This window comes from Pelodiscus sinensis, chromosome 8, assembly GCF_049634645.1.
Source record: "Pelodiscus sinensis isolate JC-2024 chromosome 8, ASM4963464v1, whole genome shotgun sequence".
Taxonomy (NCBI): Eukaryota; Metazoa; Chordata; order Testudines; family Trionychidae; genus Pelodiscus; species Pelodiscus sinensis.
Window position 1 is genome coordinate 1256134 of NC_134718.1, and position 17849 is coordinate 1273982.

At 73.6% G+C, this 17849-nt stretch overlaps 1 protein-coding gene across 1 annotated transcript in view; it reads left to right on the forward strand.

The window, feature by feature from the left end:
• SLIT1 (slit guidance ligand 1) overlaps positions 1–12768 on the forward strand; it is an 85186-nt gene extending 72418 nt beyond the window's left edge. Inside the window, 11 exon segments of the mRNA XM_075934482.1 lie at positions 2481–2607; positions 2803–2900; positions 3302–3441; positions 5439–5532; positions 5955–6092; positions 6225–6456; positions 7386–7516; positions 8568–8722; positions 10222–10510; positions 11372–11583; positions 11830–12768. Coding sequence (XP_075790597.1) covers positions 2481–2607; positions 2803–2900; positions 3302–3441; positions 5439–5532; positions 5955–6092; positions 6225–6456; positions 7386–7516; positions 8568–8722; positions 10222–10510; positions 11372–11583; positions 11830–12068 — 1855 coding nt within the window. The 3' untranslated portion in view covers positions 12069–12768.
• Positions 12769–17849: the final 5081 nt, after the last annotated feature.

The following is a 17849-nucleotide window of genomic DNA, read 5'->3' on the forward strand; positions in this document are numbered from 1 at the left end:
TATACACTCATAAGTAGGGTGCAAAAAGTGACTAAGGAAAAGTATTTACTTATTCCACAATATAAGAACTAGGAGTGACCACCTGCAATGAACAGGCAGCAGGGTTAAAACAACCAAAGGAAGTTTTTCTTCACGCAGCGCACAACCTGTGGAACTCCTCGCCAGAGGATGCGGTGAAGGCTAGAACTTTAACAGGGTTCAAAAAAAGATCTGGATAGACTCATGGAGGTTGGGGCCATCAATGGCTGTTGGCCAGCATGGGAGGACTGGTTGTCCCTGGCCAGCTGTGTGTCTGGAAAGGGGAGGGATCACGTGCTGGTTCCCTGTTGTGATCACACCCTCTGGGGCGCTTGGCCCTGACCACTGTCAGCAGACAGGACACTGGCCGCTCTGCTGGGCTTGTTCCCGGTGACTCACTCCAGATGTGGATTGGGCCCACATCACCGGAGAGCCAGGCTCTTTCCAGGCAGAGGGACACAGGACACAGGCGGGGGCTGTCACCAGGCTGGGAATGGGGCCTGGGAGTAGGGGCTAGGAGGGGTGAGGAGGCTTTAGAGCAGGGAAGGGGGGTCAGGGCCCGTGAGCCCCCTCCCCCCCAAGAGGAATAAGGCCTGCTGCTCTGGTGCCGGTGCTAAGGACCGATCCTATGCCACGTGTCTCTGAGACCCAGTAAAACTTTCAACTCTGCTGGCCGGCGGAGCGTCCCCTCTGGCTGTAGACGGGGGTGCAGAGTTGGGGGCCCCCCGCTGCAGTGGTGCCAGCGGTGGGATGGCCTGTACCCATGGAGTAAGTGCCTGAGCACAGTAGAAGGAAGGGGGCTCGCAAGAGCCAGGCGCTGGAGGCAGAGAAGTGAGTCAGGAAGCGGCGGGGCAGGCGGCTTACCCCGAGTGTGGCCGCGGGGAAGCAGTGTCCCGTCCCCCCAGGACGGGGAGTGGTGCTCGAGCAGCCTGGCACACTGAGGGCTGCTCCCTGGGAGTCGTGGGCACTGTAGCATCGGCAGAGCTTGTGGGGCGGTGCAAGGAGAGGGGCCTGCCCCTAGGGAAAGCAACCAGGGCCCAGCTGATTGCCCGGCTGCAGGAGAATGACCCGTCCAGGGGCCCAGCTCCTGTCCCAGCGGGGAGCAGCCAGACACCCCTGGGAGGGTTCAGACTCTCAGACCGGAGGGAGGGCTGGAGTCGGCCAGACAGACGTGGTGCCCACCAGGCTCCGCTCCGCCAGCAGCGGTTCGTCCCGGGCGGGTTCTCCCCGGCGGAGCTGCGGCAGCTGGAGATCGAGCTGCGGCTAAAGGAATTGGAGGATCGCAGGTGGTGCTGCCAGGTGGCCGGTATTCTACCAGGACAGTCCGGTATTTGTGCTCTTTGTCCGGTAACGAATATCAGAGAATACCGGACACGTGCGATGTGCAACGTGCGATGTGCAACGTGCAGTGTCCCGGTGTTCTCTGATATTTCCAGCTGCGCACCGGACGGAAGCCTGGCGGGGGGCGTGGGGCAGTGGCCGAAGGCGGGGCCACGATCGGCGCTGGGAGCCTGTGATTGCACAGAAGCCTGGCGGGGGTGGGGGGAGTGGCCGAAGGCGGGGCCTACGATCGGCGCTGGGAGCCCGTGATTGCACAGAAGCCCGGTGGGGGCGGGGGCAGTGGCCGAAGGCGGGGCCACGGTCGGCGCTGGGAGCCTGTGATTGCACAGAAGCCCGGTGGGGGCGGGGGCAGTGGCCGAAGGCGGGGCCACGGTCGGCGCTGGGAGCCCGTGATTGCACAGAAGCCCGGTGGGAGCGGGGGGAGTGGCCGAAGGCGGGGCCACGATCGGCGCTGGGAGCCCGTGATTGCACAGAAGCCTGGCGGGGGCGGGGGCAGTGGCCGAAGGCGGGGCCACGATCGGCGCTGGGAGCCCGTGATTGCACAGAAGCCTGGTGGGGGCGGGGGGAGTGGCCGAAGGCGGGGCCACGATCGGCGCTGGGAGCCCGTGATTGCGGGGGCGGGGGGAGCGGCTGGAGTCCCAGCTGGCAAGCAGGGTTGCGATCGCTGCACTGGGGGGGCGTGTCCGGTATTTTTTGGGAGACCATCTGGCGACCCCAATGGCAGGAGGGGCGCCAGGCCGGCGAGAGGCAGCCCCGCAGGGTTACAGCCGTAGGCAGCGTCCCCACCACGTCACACCTTGCCCGCGTGGCCCCGCCTCCCGTTTCCTTCAGCCCTATTGGCCCAGGCTTGCTGTGGCCTCAGTGGGGCGGGACGGGTGGGGGTTCAGGGGATCAGCCTGGTGCCGGCTGCTCTCCGGGCCTGTCTGCGGGGCCGGCTGTGTTGGTGGGGGGCTCCCGGCTCCCCACGAGGCTGCCCGGCCAGACGTTCGGGGCTGGAGGGAGCTGCGCCGTCCAGCCAACGCTCCCTGGTTCAGCTGGCGGCTGTGCCAGGCTGCTGATGCCGGTGCCCGCTGCCTGCGCACGGGACCCGCCCTCACTGCGGTCTGGGACCTTCCCCCACCAGGTCCGCCAGCCCTGAGCATCCAGGCCAAGTGTGACCCCTGCCTCTCCAGCCCCTGTCAGAACCAAGGCACCTGCCACAGCGACCCGCCGGCCGCCTACCGCTGCACCTGCCCCCGCGGGTACAAGGTGAGCCGGGGAGGAGCCGCCGGCCCGGGCACCTGCCGCGGGCATGACCGGGCAGCAGGAGGCAAGCAGGGGACCCGGGCCCTGCCAATAGTCCAAGTCGGGGTGGGGGGGCGGCTGGGCTCAGTTGGCCCCAGGCAAGGGGCTGGGCCGGGACCCTGCGGCACCTGCTCCCAGCGCTGTGCTCTCCGCCCCCAGGGCAAGGACTGTGACGAGCCGGAGGACGGCTGCTCCCGGAGCCCCTGCGCCAACGGCGGGACCTGCCGGCCCCCTGAGCAGGAGGGAGCTGGGGTCACGTGAGTGCGGCGGGGCGCGGGGGACGGCGCTGGGCACCCACACAGGCTGGTGTGACGCTGCACCAGGAACCTGCCTGCTGCCGGCACCCTGGGGTTCCCCGGCCCCTCCCTGCACCCCCAGGCGCCACTAGGCCAGAGCAGACGATTGCAGGGCCCCGGCATGGGAGGGCTGAGAGCCACGTGGCTGGATGGGAGCTGGGGGCCGGGCCAAGGGGGCCGGGAGCTGGGCCCCATGCCAGGCAGGCACGGAGCCGGGCTGGAGGGGACTGAGCCACTGGGCCCAGCCAGCCAAGCAGCCCCGCCCCCTTTGCACACCCGAGTGTGCACACGCCCGCACACGGGGCTCTGCCTTGCCAGCCGGGCGGCTCCGGCCTGAACCGGGGCCGTTTCCTCGCCGGCAGGTGCCTTTGTGCAGCAGGATTCGAGGGCCCGACCTGCAGCGCCGCCCCCGAGGCCTGCCCGGCCCACGCCTGCGCCAACGGGGGCACCTGCGTGGAGGGACTGGGGAACCACACCTGTCTGTGCCCGCCCCACTACACAGGTACGGGCGGGAGGGCAGCCCCGCTGGGACGCCGGCTCCCAGGTGCCCAGCCGGGGGCTGTGTGGGTGGGTGGCTCGGAGGGAGGGCCCCCCCAGGGGGACGCTGGCCCCGCCCCACGTGGAACCAGCCGCCCGCCAGAGCTCGTGCGACCCCGCAGCTGGCACAGGCAGGCGGCCCCAGCCCCGCTGACGACACTCGCCCGCTGCAGCCTGGGCCACGGGCCTGTGGGAGCCGGCGAAGGGCCCAGGGCTGGGTGGGTGCTGAGGCCGGCCCTGTGGTGTGCATCGGGCACGGCCACAGCCTCCCCCACACCCGGCTCCGCAGCACCCCAAGGAACTGCCCGCTGACGCTCGCCCTGGGCACGGCAGCCACTGGGGCCCGTCTCTGCCTTGCGCCAGCCTCCCCACTTGGCCCTGCCCGCTGCCCGTGGCGGGGCACCTCGCCCAGCCCCCGCAGGGACCCAGGGCCACGGGGGAATCCCAGCCCCTGCGGGGCCCAAGGGCCACGGGGGAATCCCAGCGCCTGCAGGGACCCAGGGCCACGGGGGAATCCCAGCCCCCGCGGGGACCCAGGGCCACGGGGGAATCCCAGCGCCTGCAGGGACCCAGGGCCACGGGGGAATCCCAGCCCCCGTGGGGACCCAGGGCCACGGGGGAATCCCAGCCCCCGCGGGGACCCAGGGCCACGGGGGGAATCCCAGCGCCTGCAGGGACCCAAGGCCACGGGGGAATCCCAGGGACACGGGGGGAATCCCAGCGCCTGCAGGGACCCAAGGCCACGGGGGAATCCCAGCCCCCGCGGGAACCCGGGGCCACGGGGGAATCCCAGCCCCCGCGGGAACCCAGGGCCACGGGGGAATCCCAGCCACCGTGGGGACCCAGGGCCACGGGGGAATCCCAGCCACCGCGGGGACCCAGGGCCACGGGGGAATCCCAGCCCCCGCGGGGACCCAGGGCCACGGGGGAATCCCAGCCCCCGCGGGGACCCAGGGCCACGGGGGAATCCCAGCCCCCACGGGGACCCAGGGACACAGGGGGAATCCCAGCCCCCGCGGGGACCCAGGGCCACAGGGGAGTCCCAGCCCCCGCGGGGACCCAGGGCCACGGGGGGAATCCCAGGGCCACGGGGGAATCCCAGCGCCTGCAGGGACCCAAGGCCACGGGGGAATCCCAGCCCCCGCGGGAACCCGGGGCCACGGGGGAATCCCAGCCCCCGCGGGAACCCAGGGCCACGGGGGAATCCCAGCCACCGTGGGGACCCAGGGCCACGGGGGAATCCCAGCCACCGCGGGGACCCAGGGCCACGGGGGAATCCCAGCCCCCGCGGGGACCCAGGGCCACGGGGGAATCCCAGCCCCCGCGGGGACCCAGGGCCACGGGGGAATCCCAGCCCCCACGGGGACCCAGGGACACAGGGGGAATCCCAGCCCCCGCGGGGACCCAGGGCCACAGGGGAGTCCCAGCCCCCGCGGGGACCCAGGGCCACGGGGGGAATCCCAGGGCCACGGGGGAATCCCAGCCCCCGCGGGGACCCAGGGCCACGGGGGAATCCCAGACCCCGCGGGGACCCAGGGCCACGGGGGAATCCCAGACCCCGCGGGGACCCAGGGCCACAGGGGAATCCCAGCCCCCGCTGGGACCCAGGGACACGGGGGGGAATCCCAGGGCCACGGGGGAATCCCAGCCCCCGCGGGGACCCAGGGCCACGGGGGGAATCCCAGCCCCCGCGGGGACCCAGGGCCACGGGGGGAATCCCAGCCCCCGCTGGGACCCAGGGACACGGGGGGGAATCCCAGGGCCACGGGGGAATCCCAGCCCCCGCGGGGACCCAGGGCCACGGGGGAATCCCAGCCCCCGCGGGGACCCAGGGCCACGGTGGCTCCCTCCCGCCCGTCTCGCGGCTGCAGGCGGCTTGCACGGGTCAGGCTGGCGCGGCCCGGGGCACAGCGGGCAGGGGGCTGCGGGCGTGAGCTGACCTGGCTGCTCTCTCTCGTGCAGGGCAGGCCTGCGAGGAGCCGGCAGACCCGTGTTCCGCGGAGCTCGGCCCCTGTGGGCCCGGGGCCCAGTGTCTCGTCACCGCCGAGGGGCCCCGGTGAGTGCCTGCCCCCCAGGGCTGACCCCCAGCGCTGCCTGTGCGGGCAGACCCACCGCTGTGCACACAGAGCCCCCCCGGCGGGGGAGGGGAGGGAATTCACGGCGAGGGGGGCCTGTGGGGTGTCTCCAGCCTGGCCCCTCCCAGCCGGCCTGGGGGGGGGTGTCCCTCTCTTGCCCCCTGGTGCCACGTGTGGGCACACCCAGCCATCGCGCCAGGGCCTGCGGGTGGCAGAGCTGCCCCACCTGGGCTGTGGGGCCCAGTGAGGTCCCTGGGTCCCGGCCTGGCCCGGAGCTGGCTGTGGGGGGCTGGGGGGTCTCTGGGCCCAGAGGCACCGCACAAAGCCCCGTCCCTGTGGCTCAGGTGGGCGAGGGCAGCGGGGGGGGGGGCAGAGGCAGTGGCCTGACAAGGTGCCCCCCCAGGTGTGAGTGTGCCCCTGGCTACGGGGGGGAGAACTGCAGCCGGGACCTGGACGACTGCCAGGCCCACCGCTGCCAGCACGGGGCCCGGTGCCAGGACGCGGTGAACGGCTACTCCTGCCTCTGCGCGCAGGGCTACAGGTGAGGGGCCCGGCGGGCGGGGGGCAGCTGGAGCCCAGGGCGGGGCGGCGCCAGGACCCGCTGCAGGGCTGTGCCGTTCCCCGCCGTGGCTCGTGGGCGCCTCTCACCGGTGCCGGGGGTCCCTCTCCCCAGCGGGCCGCTGTGCGAGCTGCCGCCGCCGGCCCCGCCCGGCCCCTGCGCCCGGGCCGCCTGCCAGAACGGGGCCAGCTGCGAGGAGCTGGGCGCCCGGGCCGCCTGCCGCTGCCCCCCCGGCTTCGGCGGCCCCCAGTGCGAGAAGCTGCTGAGCGTCAACTTCGTGGACCGGGACACGTACCTGCAATTCACGGACCTGCAGAGCTGGCCCCGGGCCAACATCACGCTGCAGGTACGGCCCCCGGCCCCCGCGCTGGGGGGGGGCTGCAGGGCTCCCCCTTCCCAGGAGCTGGGGCTGCGTGCCGGGGAGGTTGGGGGGGCAGGTATGCAAGACAGGGTCATGGGGGGGGCAGGGCTGAGTACCGGGGGGGGGGCTGAGTACCGGGGGGGCGAAGGTATGCAAGACAGGGTCATGGGGGGGGCAGGGCTGAGTACCGGTGGGGGGGCTGAGTACCGGGGGGGCGAAGGTATGCAAGACAGGGTCATGGGGGGGGCAGGGCTGAGTACCGGGGGGGGCTGAGTACCGGGGGGGCGAAGGTATGCAAGACAGGGTCATGGGGGGGGGCGGGGCTGAGTACCGGGGGGGGGGAAAGGTATGCAAGACAGGGTCATAGGGGGCAGGGCTGAGTACCGGGGGGGGGCTGAGTACCGGGGGGGCGAAGGTATGCAAGACAGGGTCATGGGGGGGGCTAAGTACGTGGGGGGGAATGCAAGACAGGGTCATGGGGGGGCAGGGCTGAGCACTGGGGGGGTGTAGGTATGCAAGACAGGATCATAGGGGGCAGGGCTGAGTACCGGGGGGGGCTGAGTACTGGGGGGGCGAAGGTATGCAAGACAGGGTCATGGGGGGGAAGGTATGCAAGACAGGGTCATGGGGGGGCAGGGCTGAGCACTGGGGGGGTGTAGGTATGCAAGACAGGATCCTAGGGGCAGGGCTGTGTGCCAGGGGTGGGGGGGCAGGTATGCAAGACAGGGTCATGGGAGGGAGCCTGAGTACCTAGGGGGGGGGGATGCAAGACAGGGTCCTGGGGGCGGGGCTGAGCGCGGGGGGGGGGGGGGGGGGGATGGGTACCAGGAGGCAGTGCTGGGTACCAGGGCTGCGGGGGTGCCAGGGGGCGGGGCCAGGTGCCGGGCCAATGGCGTGAGCCGCCCCCTCGCTAGGTCTCCACGGCGGAGGACAACGGGATCCTGCTGTACAACGGGGACCGGGACCACATGGCGGTGGAGCTGTACCAGGGCCACGTGCGGGTCAGCTACGACCCAGGCAGCTACCCCAGCTCCGCCATCTACAGGTACCGCCCCCCCCGGCCTCCGGCCCCCCGCCCCCCCCCACGCCTCCAGCCCCCTGCCCCCCGGCCTCCGGCCCCCCGCGCCTCCGGCCCCCTGTCCCCCGGCCTCCGGCCCCCTGCCCCCCCCACGCCTCCAGCCCCCTGTCCCCCGGCCTCCAGCCCCCCGCGCCTCCGGCCCCCTGTCCCCCGGCCTCCGGCCCCCTGCCCCCCCCACACCTCCAGCCCCCTGCCCCCCGGCCTCCAGCCCCCCGCGCCTCCGGCCCCCTGTCCCCCGGCCTCCGGCCCCCTGCCCCCCCCACGCCTCCAGCCCCCTGTCCCCCGGCCTCCGGCCCCCTGCCCCCCCCCATGCCTCCAGCCCCCTGTCCCCCGGCCTCTGGCCTCCTGCCCCCCCCCACGCCTCCAGCCCCCTGCCCCCTGGCCTCCGGCCCCCTGGCCCCCCGGCCTCCAGCCCCCTGCCCCCCCGGCCTCCAGCCCCCCCCGGCCTCCAGCCCCCTGGCCCCCCGGCCTCCAGCCCCCTGGCCCCCCGCGCCTCCAGCCCTCTGCCCCCCCGGTGGCCTCCCTGTTCGCCAGGGTGTCCCTCTGGCCCCAACCCCCGTGGGTCGGGCGGTGGGAGGGCAGCAAGGGGACCCGGCGGAGGGAGGGCAGCGGGGGGGGCCCGGCGGGGGGAGGGCGGCGGGGGGAGGACAGCGAGGGGCCCAGCAGGGGGAGGGCAGTGGAGGGCTCGGCGGGGGGGCCCGGCGGGGGGGAGGGCAGCGGGGGGCCCAGCAGGGAAAGGGCAGCGGGGAGGGGGCCTGGTGGGGGGAGGGCAGCGGGGGGGCCCGGCGGGGAAGGGCAGCGGGGGGGGCCGGCGGGGGTGGGCAGTGGGGGGGTGGTGGGGGGAAGGGCAGCGGGAAGCTCGGCGGGGGGAGGGCAGCGGGGGTGGGCAGCGGGGGGGTGGTGAGGGGAGGGCAGCGGGGGGCCCGGCGGGGGAGGGCAGCGGGGGGCCCGGCGGGGGAGGGCAGCGGGGGGGCCGGGCCCCAGTGGGGCAGTAACCAAGGCCTGGTCCTGCCCCCAGCGCCGAGACCGTCAACGACGGGCAGTTCCACACGGTGGAGCTGGTGACCTTCGAGCAGAGCCTGAACCTCTCCATCGACGGCGGCAGCCCCATGACCATGGACAGCTCGGGCCAGCCCCACAGGCTGAGCAGTGAGGCCCCGCTCTACGTGGGAGGTGGGTCAGGGGTGGGGCCCGGGCTGGGAGGGGTCGGAGGGGGGGAAACGGGACCAGGCAGCGGGGGGGGGGGGCGGGCTTGGAGGTGCCAAGGCCGGGTGGAGCTAGGGGGGCCGGGCTGGGAGGGGTCGGAGGGAGGAGGGCAGCGGGAGGGGGCTGGGCTGGAGGGTCGGAGGGGGGGAAACGGGACCAGGCAGCAGGGCGGGGGGGGGGGGGGCGGGCTGGGAGGTGCCAAGGCCGGGTGGAGCTAGGGGGGCCGGGCTGGGAGGGGTCGGAGGGAGGAGGGCAGCGGGAGGGGGCCGGGCTGGGAGGGGTCGGAGGGGGGAAAACGGGACCAGGCAGCAGGGCGGGGGGGGGGCCGGCTGGGAGGGGGCCGGAGGAGGAGGGCAGCAGGAGGGGGCCGGGCTGGGAGGGGTCGGAGGGGGGGAAACGGGACCAGGCAGCAGGGCGGGGGGGGGGGGCCCGGGCTGGGAGGGGCCGGAGGGCAGTGGGAGGGGGCCGGGCTGGGAGGGGCCGGAGGGAGGAGGGCAGCGGGAGGGGGCCAGGCTGGGAGGGGCCGGAGGGGGAGGGCAGCGGGAGGGGGCTGGGCTGGGAGGGGCGGAGGGAGGAGGGCAGCGGGAGGGGGCTTGGGCTGGGAGGGGCCGGAGGGGGGGAAACGGGACCAGGCAGCAGGGCGGGGGGGGGGGGGCCGGGCTGGGAGGGGCCGGAGGGCAGTGGGAGGGGGCCGGGCTGGGAGGGGCCGGAGGGAGGAGGGCAGCGGGAGGGGGCCAGGCTGGGAGGGGCCGGAGGGGGGAGGGCAGCGGGAGGGGGCTGGGCTGGGAGGGGCCGGAGGGAGGAGGGCAGCGGAGGGGGCTGGGCTGGGAGGGGCCGGAGGGGGGGAAACGGGACAGGCAGCAGGGCGGGGGGGCCGGGCTGGGAGGGCCGGAGGGGGGGAAACGGGACCAGGCAGCAGGGCGGAGGGGGCCGGGCTGGGAGGGGCCGGAGGGGGGGAAACGGGACAGGCAGCAGGCGGGGGGGGGGGCCGGGCTGGGAGGGGTCGGAGGGGGGAAACGGGACCAGGCAGCAGGGCGGGGGGGGGCCGGGCTGGGAGGGGTCGGAGGGGGGGAAACGGGACCAGGCAGCAGGGCGGGGGGGGGCCGGGCTGGGAGGGGTCGGAGGGGGGGAAACGGGACCAGGCAGCAGGGCGGGGGGGGGGGCGGGCTGGGAGGTGCCAAGGCCGGGTGGAGCTGGGGGGCCGGGCTGGGAGGGGTCGGAGGGGGGGAAACGGGACCAGGCAGCAGGGCGGGGGGGCCAGGCTGGAGGTGCCAAGGCCGGGTGGAGCTGGGGGGCCGGGCTGGGAGGGGCCGGAGGGAGGAGGGCAGCGGGAGGGGGCCAGGCTGGGAGGGGCCGGAGGGGGAGAGGAGCAGTCGGGAGGGGGCTGGCTGGGAGGGGCCGGAGGGGGGAGGGCAGCGGGAGGGGCGAGTGCCCCGTGCGCCCCCCAGCTCACCCTGCCCCCCCAGGCATGCCGCTGGACGTGAACTCGGCCGCCTTCCGCCTCTGGCAGATCCTGAACAGCAGCAGCTTCCACGGCTGCATCCGCAACCTCTACATCAACCAGGAGCTGCAGGACTTCACCAAGACGCAGATGCAGCCGGGCGTGGTGCCGGGCTGTGAGCCCTGCCGCAAGCTGCATTGTCTGCATGGCCTGTGCCAGCCCCACGCCGCCCACGGCCCCCTCTGCCACTGCCAGCCGGGCTGGGCCGGGCCGCACTGCGACCAGCCAGCCCACGGCCCCTGCCAGGCCCACAAGTGAGTGTTGGGCCGCCCCTCCCAGCCCCCTGCACGCAGCCGGGGCCCCGCTGGCAGAGCACGGCCCCCCAAGAGCTAAGCACCACGGGGGGCAGGAGCAGCCACGGCTGGGCTAGACAATGGGGGGGCCCCGGCAGGGCGGGGGCAGGGTCTGTGGGGCGGGGCTGAGGGGCTCCGGCAGGGCGGGGGGCAGGGTCTGTGGGGCGGGGCTGAGGGGCCCCGGCAGGGCGGGGGCCAGGGTCTGTGGGGGGGGCTGAGGGGCCCCGGCAGGGTCTGTGGGGGGGGCTGAGGGGCCCCGGCAGGGCGGGGGGCAGGGTCTGTGGGGCGGGGCTGAGGGGCCCCGGCAGGGCGGGGGGCAGGGTCTGTGGGGCGGGGCTGAGGGGCCCGGCAGGCTGAGGGGCCCGGCAGGGCTGGGGGGCAGGGTCTGTGGGGGGGCTGAGGGGCCCCGGCAGGGCGGGGGGCAGGGTCTGTGGGGCGGGGCTGAGGGACCCCGGCAGGGCGGGGGGCAGGGTCTGTGGGGCGGGGCTGAGAGGCCCCGGCAGGGCTGGGGGCAGGGTCTGTGGGGCGGGGCTGAGGGGCCCCGGCAGGGCGGGGGGCAGGGTCTGTGGGGCGGGGCTGAGGGGCCCCGGCAGGGCGGGGGGGCCCAGGCTGGGTGGGGCAGGCACAGGGCAGCAGACACATGCTCACCGTGCGGTGTGTGCTGGGCACGGGGGGGCAGCCGCGGGGGAGGGAGCAGGCGGAGCGTGGCGGGCAGAGGGGGCCTGCGCGTGGGGGCTGGGCACGGGGGGGGGGCTGCCGGGATGGCGGGAGCCCAGGGACAAGGCCCTGCCAGGCAGGCTCAGGCTGCGTCTGCTCCGGCAGGTGTGTGCACGGGGCCTGCGTGCCCCTCGACGCGCTCTCCTACAGCTGCCAGTGCCGGGCCGGGTACCGCGGCGCCCTGTGCAACCAGCCGGGGGAGCGGCCCGACCCCTGCGCCAGCCTGCAGTGTGCGCACGGGCACTGCCAGGTGTCCCACCAGGGCGCGGCGTCCTGCGAGTGCCACGGCGGCTTCTCCGGCCCGCTGTGCGACCAAGGTCAGCGCCCCCCCGGCCCTGCCTCCGCGCTGGCAGACCCCCCCCCCACCAGGCTGTTCTCACCAGCCTGCCGCTCAGCTGGGCTGCGCCCGGGGGTCCCAGCACGGCCCCTGCCTCAGCCTCCCCGCAAGGAGCGTTCGGCCCCGAGGCCGGGAGCCGCGGCCCAGGCTGGCCCCGGGGTGCCCCGCGGGTGGGGGGTGCCGGCGCCCCCAGGCTCTGACTGTGCCCGTCCTTCTGGCCCTGCAGAGTCGCCGTGCCGGGGGGCGCTGGTGCGGGACCATCCCCGCGTGCAGCGGGGCTACGCCATCTGCCAGCCCGCCCGCCCCGTGGCCTGGCTGGAGTGCCGGGGCGCCTGCCCGGGCCAGGGCTGCTGCACGGGGCTGCGCGTCAAGCGGCGGAAGGTCGCCTTCGAGTGCAGCGACGGCGCCTCCTTCGTGGAGGAGGTGGAGCGGCCCAGCAAGTGCGGCTGCGCCCGGTGCATGTAGCGGCGCCAGGTGCCCGCCCCGGAGACGGCCGCTAGAGACAGAGGGGCGGGGCTGCTGGAGGCTCCGCCCATGAGCCAGGCTCTTCCCTTGGGCACACCCCCTCCCGCCGCGCCCGCCCTGTGTGCAGCGGCCCCAGCCAGGCGTGTGGATCGGGAGGGGCGGAACAACCCCCCCTTGGTTTCGAGGGCAGGAGGCGGGCACAGGCCCCGCCCCCCGTCTGCCCCCCCCTTCGCGCAGCCCCGGGCCTGGGCACAGCGGCAGAGGCCCGTGGGGCGGGCGGCTTGGTGGGGTGCAAAGGAGCTGGGGGCCCGGGGCCCAGAGGGAGCAGGGCCCCGCTGCTGAGCTGCAGACGTAGCGTCGGCCCCCCAGGGACGCGCTGCCCGGCACTGGGCTGAGCAGCCTGGCCCCCCCCCCGTCCCAGCACACGTGGGGTGGGGCAGAGCATGCTGGCGCAGCCTCAGGCAGGGCAGCTCCGGGGCCTGGCTGCAGGGGAGGGGCCTAGAGTTGCAGCCGGGCTGAGAACCAAAGGAGAACCTGCCTCGGGGCGGGGGGGGGAGATGCCACTCACCAGGCCCCCCCGTGTCCTGCGCCTTGGGCTGTCCCCCCCAGTACAGCGCTTTAGGCTGCCTCCCCCCCCAACCACCCACCGGCCCCCCCCGTCCTGCACCTTGGGCTGCCCCCCCCCAACCACCCACCAGCCCCCCCGTCCTGCGCCTTGGGCTGCCTCCCCCCAAACCACCACCGCCCCCCCCCGTCCTGCACCTTGGGCTGCCTCCCCCCAAACCACCCACCGGCCCCCCCCGTCCTGCGCCTTTGGCTGCCCCCCCCCAACCACACCACCGGCCCCCCCCGTCCTGCACCTTGGGCTGCCCCCCCCCAACCACCCACCAGCCCCCCCGTCCTGCGCCTTGGGCTGCCTCCCCCCCCAACCACCCACCGGCCCCCCCCGTCCTGCGCCTTGGGCTGTCCCCTGCCCCCACCCGACTGCTGCCAGCCCTGCAGGGCCCTGGTAGCCCAGTTGCCTGGCCGGTGCTGGGGCTTTGTCCAAAGCAGGTGGAGCGATCCCAGGCCAGTCCCCCACCCTGCGGCCCTGCCACCTTCCCCCCGTGTCCTGGGCCCCCGCCAGCGCCCGGCTGGCTCTGCTCCCGCTCTGGCACCGGTTGCTGGTCCCCCGCCCGGCAGGGCCCGTGCAGCAAGTGGCTGGGAGCTTTGCTGCAGGCCGGCCCGGTGCCCAGTGCTGAGCCTGGCGCGGGCTGGGCTGGGCTGTAAGCTAACCCCTAAAGGATCCTTTGTACAGATACTGACAGATTCTAATATATATTTGTATTTCAGTTGGTTATAGTATTTTTCTACGTTGGGGGCAAGCCCAGGGCCGTGCCGTCGTGCGCCCCAGGGCCCGGCTTTGCTGGCTGTTCCCGTGCGGGCAGGCGCCGGCGCGGCCGAGGAGCGGTGTTTTAGGAGCTGTGTGATATTGTCGCTTTGTCTTCCCCGTGAACATGACGTGTCTTCACTCGGCGCTCAGGCTGGCCTCTTCTTTCCGGCCGGCTCGGGCCCCGCTTGGACTCCCCGCCCAGGCAGCCCCCTGCTCCGGCGTGGGGCGGGGCGTGCAGGGACATGGGGCACCACAGACCCTGCCCCACGGGTCAAGGGCAAGAGGCAGGGGGGTGACAAATGGCTGGGGAGGTGGAGAGGGTGCTGGAGCCGCTCAGGCATCTCCCCTCACAGAACAGAGGACAAACAGCGCCAGGGCCCAGCGCCCAAGGAAGCCCCGGGGCTGGTGGGGGAGGCGGGGGGAGGCCTGGCAGAGGAACCCCGAGTTCCAGCCCTTGAGGACATGGCTGGGGCCTGCAGGGACATCCCAGGCACAGGCCCCTCATGCAAATAGCAATAGCTGGGGGTCAGGCCCCTCCCACCGAAAGGGAGACGGCCAGGCCACTGGGGTTGGGGGGTTGCCCACAGCTCTGCCTGTAGCCCCTCCCTCCTGGCTCCATCCTAGGCTCGGGGGGGGGCGGGCTGGGCACCGGCAGCCCCTCGTGCTGGCGTTCACATGCTGTGCAGAGGGGCCCAGCCCCTCCCATGGGCTCCGGGCTGCTGGCCTGGGCGCTTGAGGGAGAAGATGCCTGTGCCCCGGGGCCCTGCGCCCGCAGGGGAATTGCATGAGTGTGCCGGGGAGCCAGGATTCCCTGTGACCGGGGCCGGGCCGACATGTGCCCCGCGGGATCATGCCCAGCGTGGGCAGGGGCAGGGCGGGCGGGGGGGACCCAGCCGAGCGCCAGGGAGTTTTGCCTGCAGCTGCCAGGAGCCAGGAAGGTGAGACACAAACCCCCCAGCGATCACACCAAGCAGTTCGATATCAAAGGAAAGTTTAATAAGCTGCAATAAAATAAGGAGCTCTCGGGAGCTCGGGGCGGGGGCCAACGCTGGCTGAGGAGCAGCAGGACGGCGGCGGTGGGAGCCCGCGGGGTCTGAGCGAGAACACGACCCGCAGGGGAGCAGGACACGGAGCACAGCAGAGGGCACAATGTCACTACGCACTCGAGCCGGGCCCGCGCCCGCCCGCGCTGCATTGGATCCGTTATGTACACTTGCCAAGGGTCCCGTGAGGTATGTCGACGTTCGCTGAGCCCTGGCCAGCCCTCCCACCCGCGATTCACAGCACAAGGGTTCCTGATCCCCAGAACGGAAACGCAGCTCCAGGCTGGAGCCCCAAACCCGTACAGCCGCCAGCTGGGCTCGCACACAGTACCAGACGGGGAGCAGGGGGCTGGGAGGTCCTGGGTTTTCAATTCAGTGTCAATCTAGAGCTACACAGACACGGGGAGGGTACAGTCAGTCCCACAAGGGCAGCGGACGCAGAAAACCCGGTGGTGGTTCAAGAGGAACCACGGTTGGAAAGCTGACAGCCCCTAACAGGGTGTCTCCGCTGCCCCAGAGGAGGGGCGGAGGGTGCAGGGAAGAGCCAAGACAGTCGGGATCAGGAAGAGAGGTTGGGAGCTTTCCTAAGACTCCACTCTCTAAAAATCAGGAGTTAAGCAAGTAATGTCCCAGAGCCCGAGGCAGCCCGGCCTACGCCGTGCGCTCCACTCGGACCTGGGGGCGGGGGGTTTGCTCTGCCGGGGCTAGAGCCAAGCACAGAGTGAAAAACGCCCTGAACACCCTGCTCCGCACCCCCCTACTGAGCCAGGAGGCCTTTGGGAGCCATGCCCGGCCAAACGCGCTCACCTCAGGCCAAGGCGCGACCGACGGGAAGGTCCCCTGTGTTGGGGCTGTGGAACTGGGGTTTCCACAACCGGGGGAGCAGACACAAGCGGGGCATTCGGAGGCCTGGCTAGCTTGGCCAACACAAGCCGAGGCTTAGCCCCAGGCAAGTGCGCACTGGCACCAGCCTGCTGCCCGCGCCCAGCATGTGGGGTCCGCGAGCCCCTGGCGGGAGGAGACGCGCACGCGACAGCCACGAGCGCCCCTGCCACGAGCGCCCCTGCCACGCCATTGCCCAGGAGACGCGCGTAGAACTTATTACTAAGAGTTTTATTGCTGATGGGGCCACAGCCTGCAGGCGGCAGAGCCCAGCCGGCCGGGAGAGAGGAAAGTATTTAATGCCTTCACTTTTTAATGCTGCATCATTCAAACCTGAACCAGAGCAGGGCGCTGGTCGTGAGCCTGCCGCCAGCGGGCCATGCCGGCCCTGGGGACGCCGTGCGGCAGAAAGGGCACCAAATAAATACAACAGCTATTTACAAGCCTCGTTTCCGTGAGCCCCGGGGAGGAACGGCTTCTCCGGACGCCGTGCGTCTCAGCGGCCGGGCCTGGCTCCGGACCGCACCCGTCGCTTTTAGAGGGGGGGTTCTCTGCCAGCCTGGTACTCAACGGGCCAGCGACCCACTCTGCCTGGGTTCCCGGGCCCTGCCCCGGCCGTCACCGCGGGGCAGCAGGGGACGGACTTTCACTGCCAGCCGTGCACAATTCCTCACAGCTCCCCGCGTGCTGACCAAGATACCAAGGGGCCGAGCTTCTCCGAGCAGCCGGGGCAAAGCTGGTCCCCCCCCCAGGCGCCATCACAGCCTGCGCTGGCCCTGGGGGAGGGGCGGGCCAGAGACGGGTTCCCCTTGCGGTGCTCGGGAGCTTGGTCCCGACTGGCCTGACGGCTCCTCCTGGGTGCACGTGCCCCTCGGGCAGGGGAGAACCAACGGCTGCACCAGAGCCCAGCGGGAAAGCGGGACAGGGATGCGGCGAGGTACAGGGGACCTGACCACTGGCCAGCTGCTGGGGCCAAGGGCCCGGGCTCTGGAGAAGGGTTTGGCTGCCTGTGGCCAGCCGAGGGAGAGTTTGGAGAACCCAGGGATGTCATGGGCGCTCAGGCGGGCCGAGGAGATGGGGCTGCCCCAGGGGGAGGGCAGAGCGAGATGGGGCGGTGGCTTATGCAGGCGTCCGAGGAGGGAAGTGCAGCCCGGCCCCTGCCAGGACGGCGCAGAGGCCATGACACCCTGCTTAGGCCCATGCGCCGAGGAAGCTCAGCTCCAGCCTGCCCTGATGGTAGCAGACCGGCTGGTCCACAGCCCGTGGCAGCTCTGCCCCGCTCCCGGGGCCCGGAGGAAGCCAGCGCCTGCGGGAGAAGGGCTGGACCCGCGTTCGGAGGCACTGCCGGAGGGAGACCTGGGCACATGCAGGGGCGTCCGCACACCGCCTGCAGCAGGGAGCCCGCGGGCCGGGCCAGGCCGGAGTCCCACAGCAGCCGGCAAGCCCACGACCTCGGCTCTTGCCCTTGGCGCCGGCGGGAGGAGGCAGCAAAGGGGCTCCCAGGAAGAGACGCGGCCGAGCCCCTGTGCAGCCCGGGGGGCTCACGAGGCCCTGCTCTGGGCCCAGTGGCCAGGCTGCACAGCCGCAGCGGGAGGTGCATGCTCAGGGCCGCCTGGCGGCTGGGAACGGCACCGGGCTCTGGCTGCGCGGCGCCTGGGCTGCCTGCTGCAGACGTGCGGGGCCGAAGGCTGGGGGCAAGGGCCAGACGCCAGCGGGCGAGCGCGGGGCCGGGGGCAAGGGCCAGACGCCAGCGGCCGAGCGCGGGGCCGGGGGCAAGGGCCAGACGCCAGCGGCTGAGCGCGGGGCCGGGAGCAAGGGCCAGACGCCAGCGGGCGAGCGCGGGGCCGGGGGCAAGGGCCAGACGCCAGCGGGCGAGCGCGGGGCCGGGAGCAAGGGCCAGACGCCAGCGGCCGAGCGCAGGGCCGGGGGCAAGGGCCAGACGCCAGCGGCTGAGCGCGGGGCCGGGAGCAAGGGCCAGACGCCAGCGGGCGAGCGCGGGGCCGGGGACAAGGGCCAGACGCCAGCGGGCGAGCGCGGGGCCGGGGGCAAGGGCCAGACGCCAGCGGCCGAGCGCCGGGGCCGGGGGCAAGGGCCAGACGCCAGCAGGCGAGCGCCAGGGCGGGGGGCAAGGGCCAGACGCCAGCGGCCGAGCGCCGGGGCCGGGGGCAAGGGCCAGACGCCAGCAGGCGAGCGCCAGGGCGGGGGGCAAGGGCCAGACGCCAGCGGCCGAGCGCGGGGCCGGGAGCAAGGGCCAGACGCCAGCGGGCGAGCGCCGGGGACAAGGGCCAGACGCCAGCGGGCGAGCGCCGGGCCGGGGACAAGGGCCAGACGCCAGCGGGCGAGCGCCAGGGCGGGGGGCAAGGGCCAGACGCCAGCGGCCGAGCGCCGGGGCGGGGAGGGGGTGAGCAGCTCACCGCCGCGCTGGAGGCTTCGAGTGAGTCACATGCAGGGCGAGTCCGCACGGGGCCCCCCAGCGAGCGACCT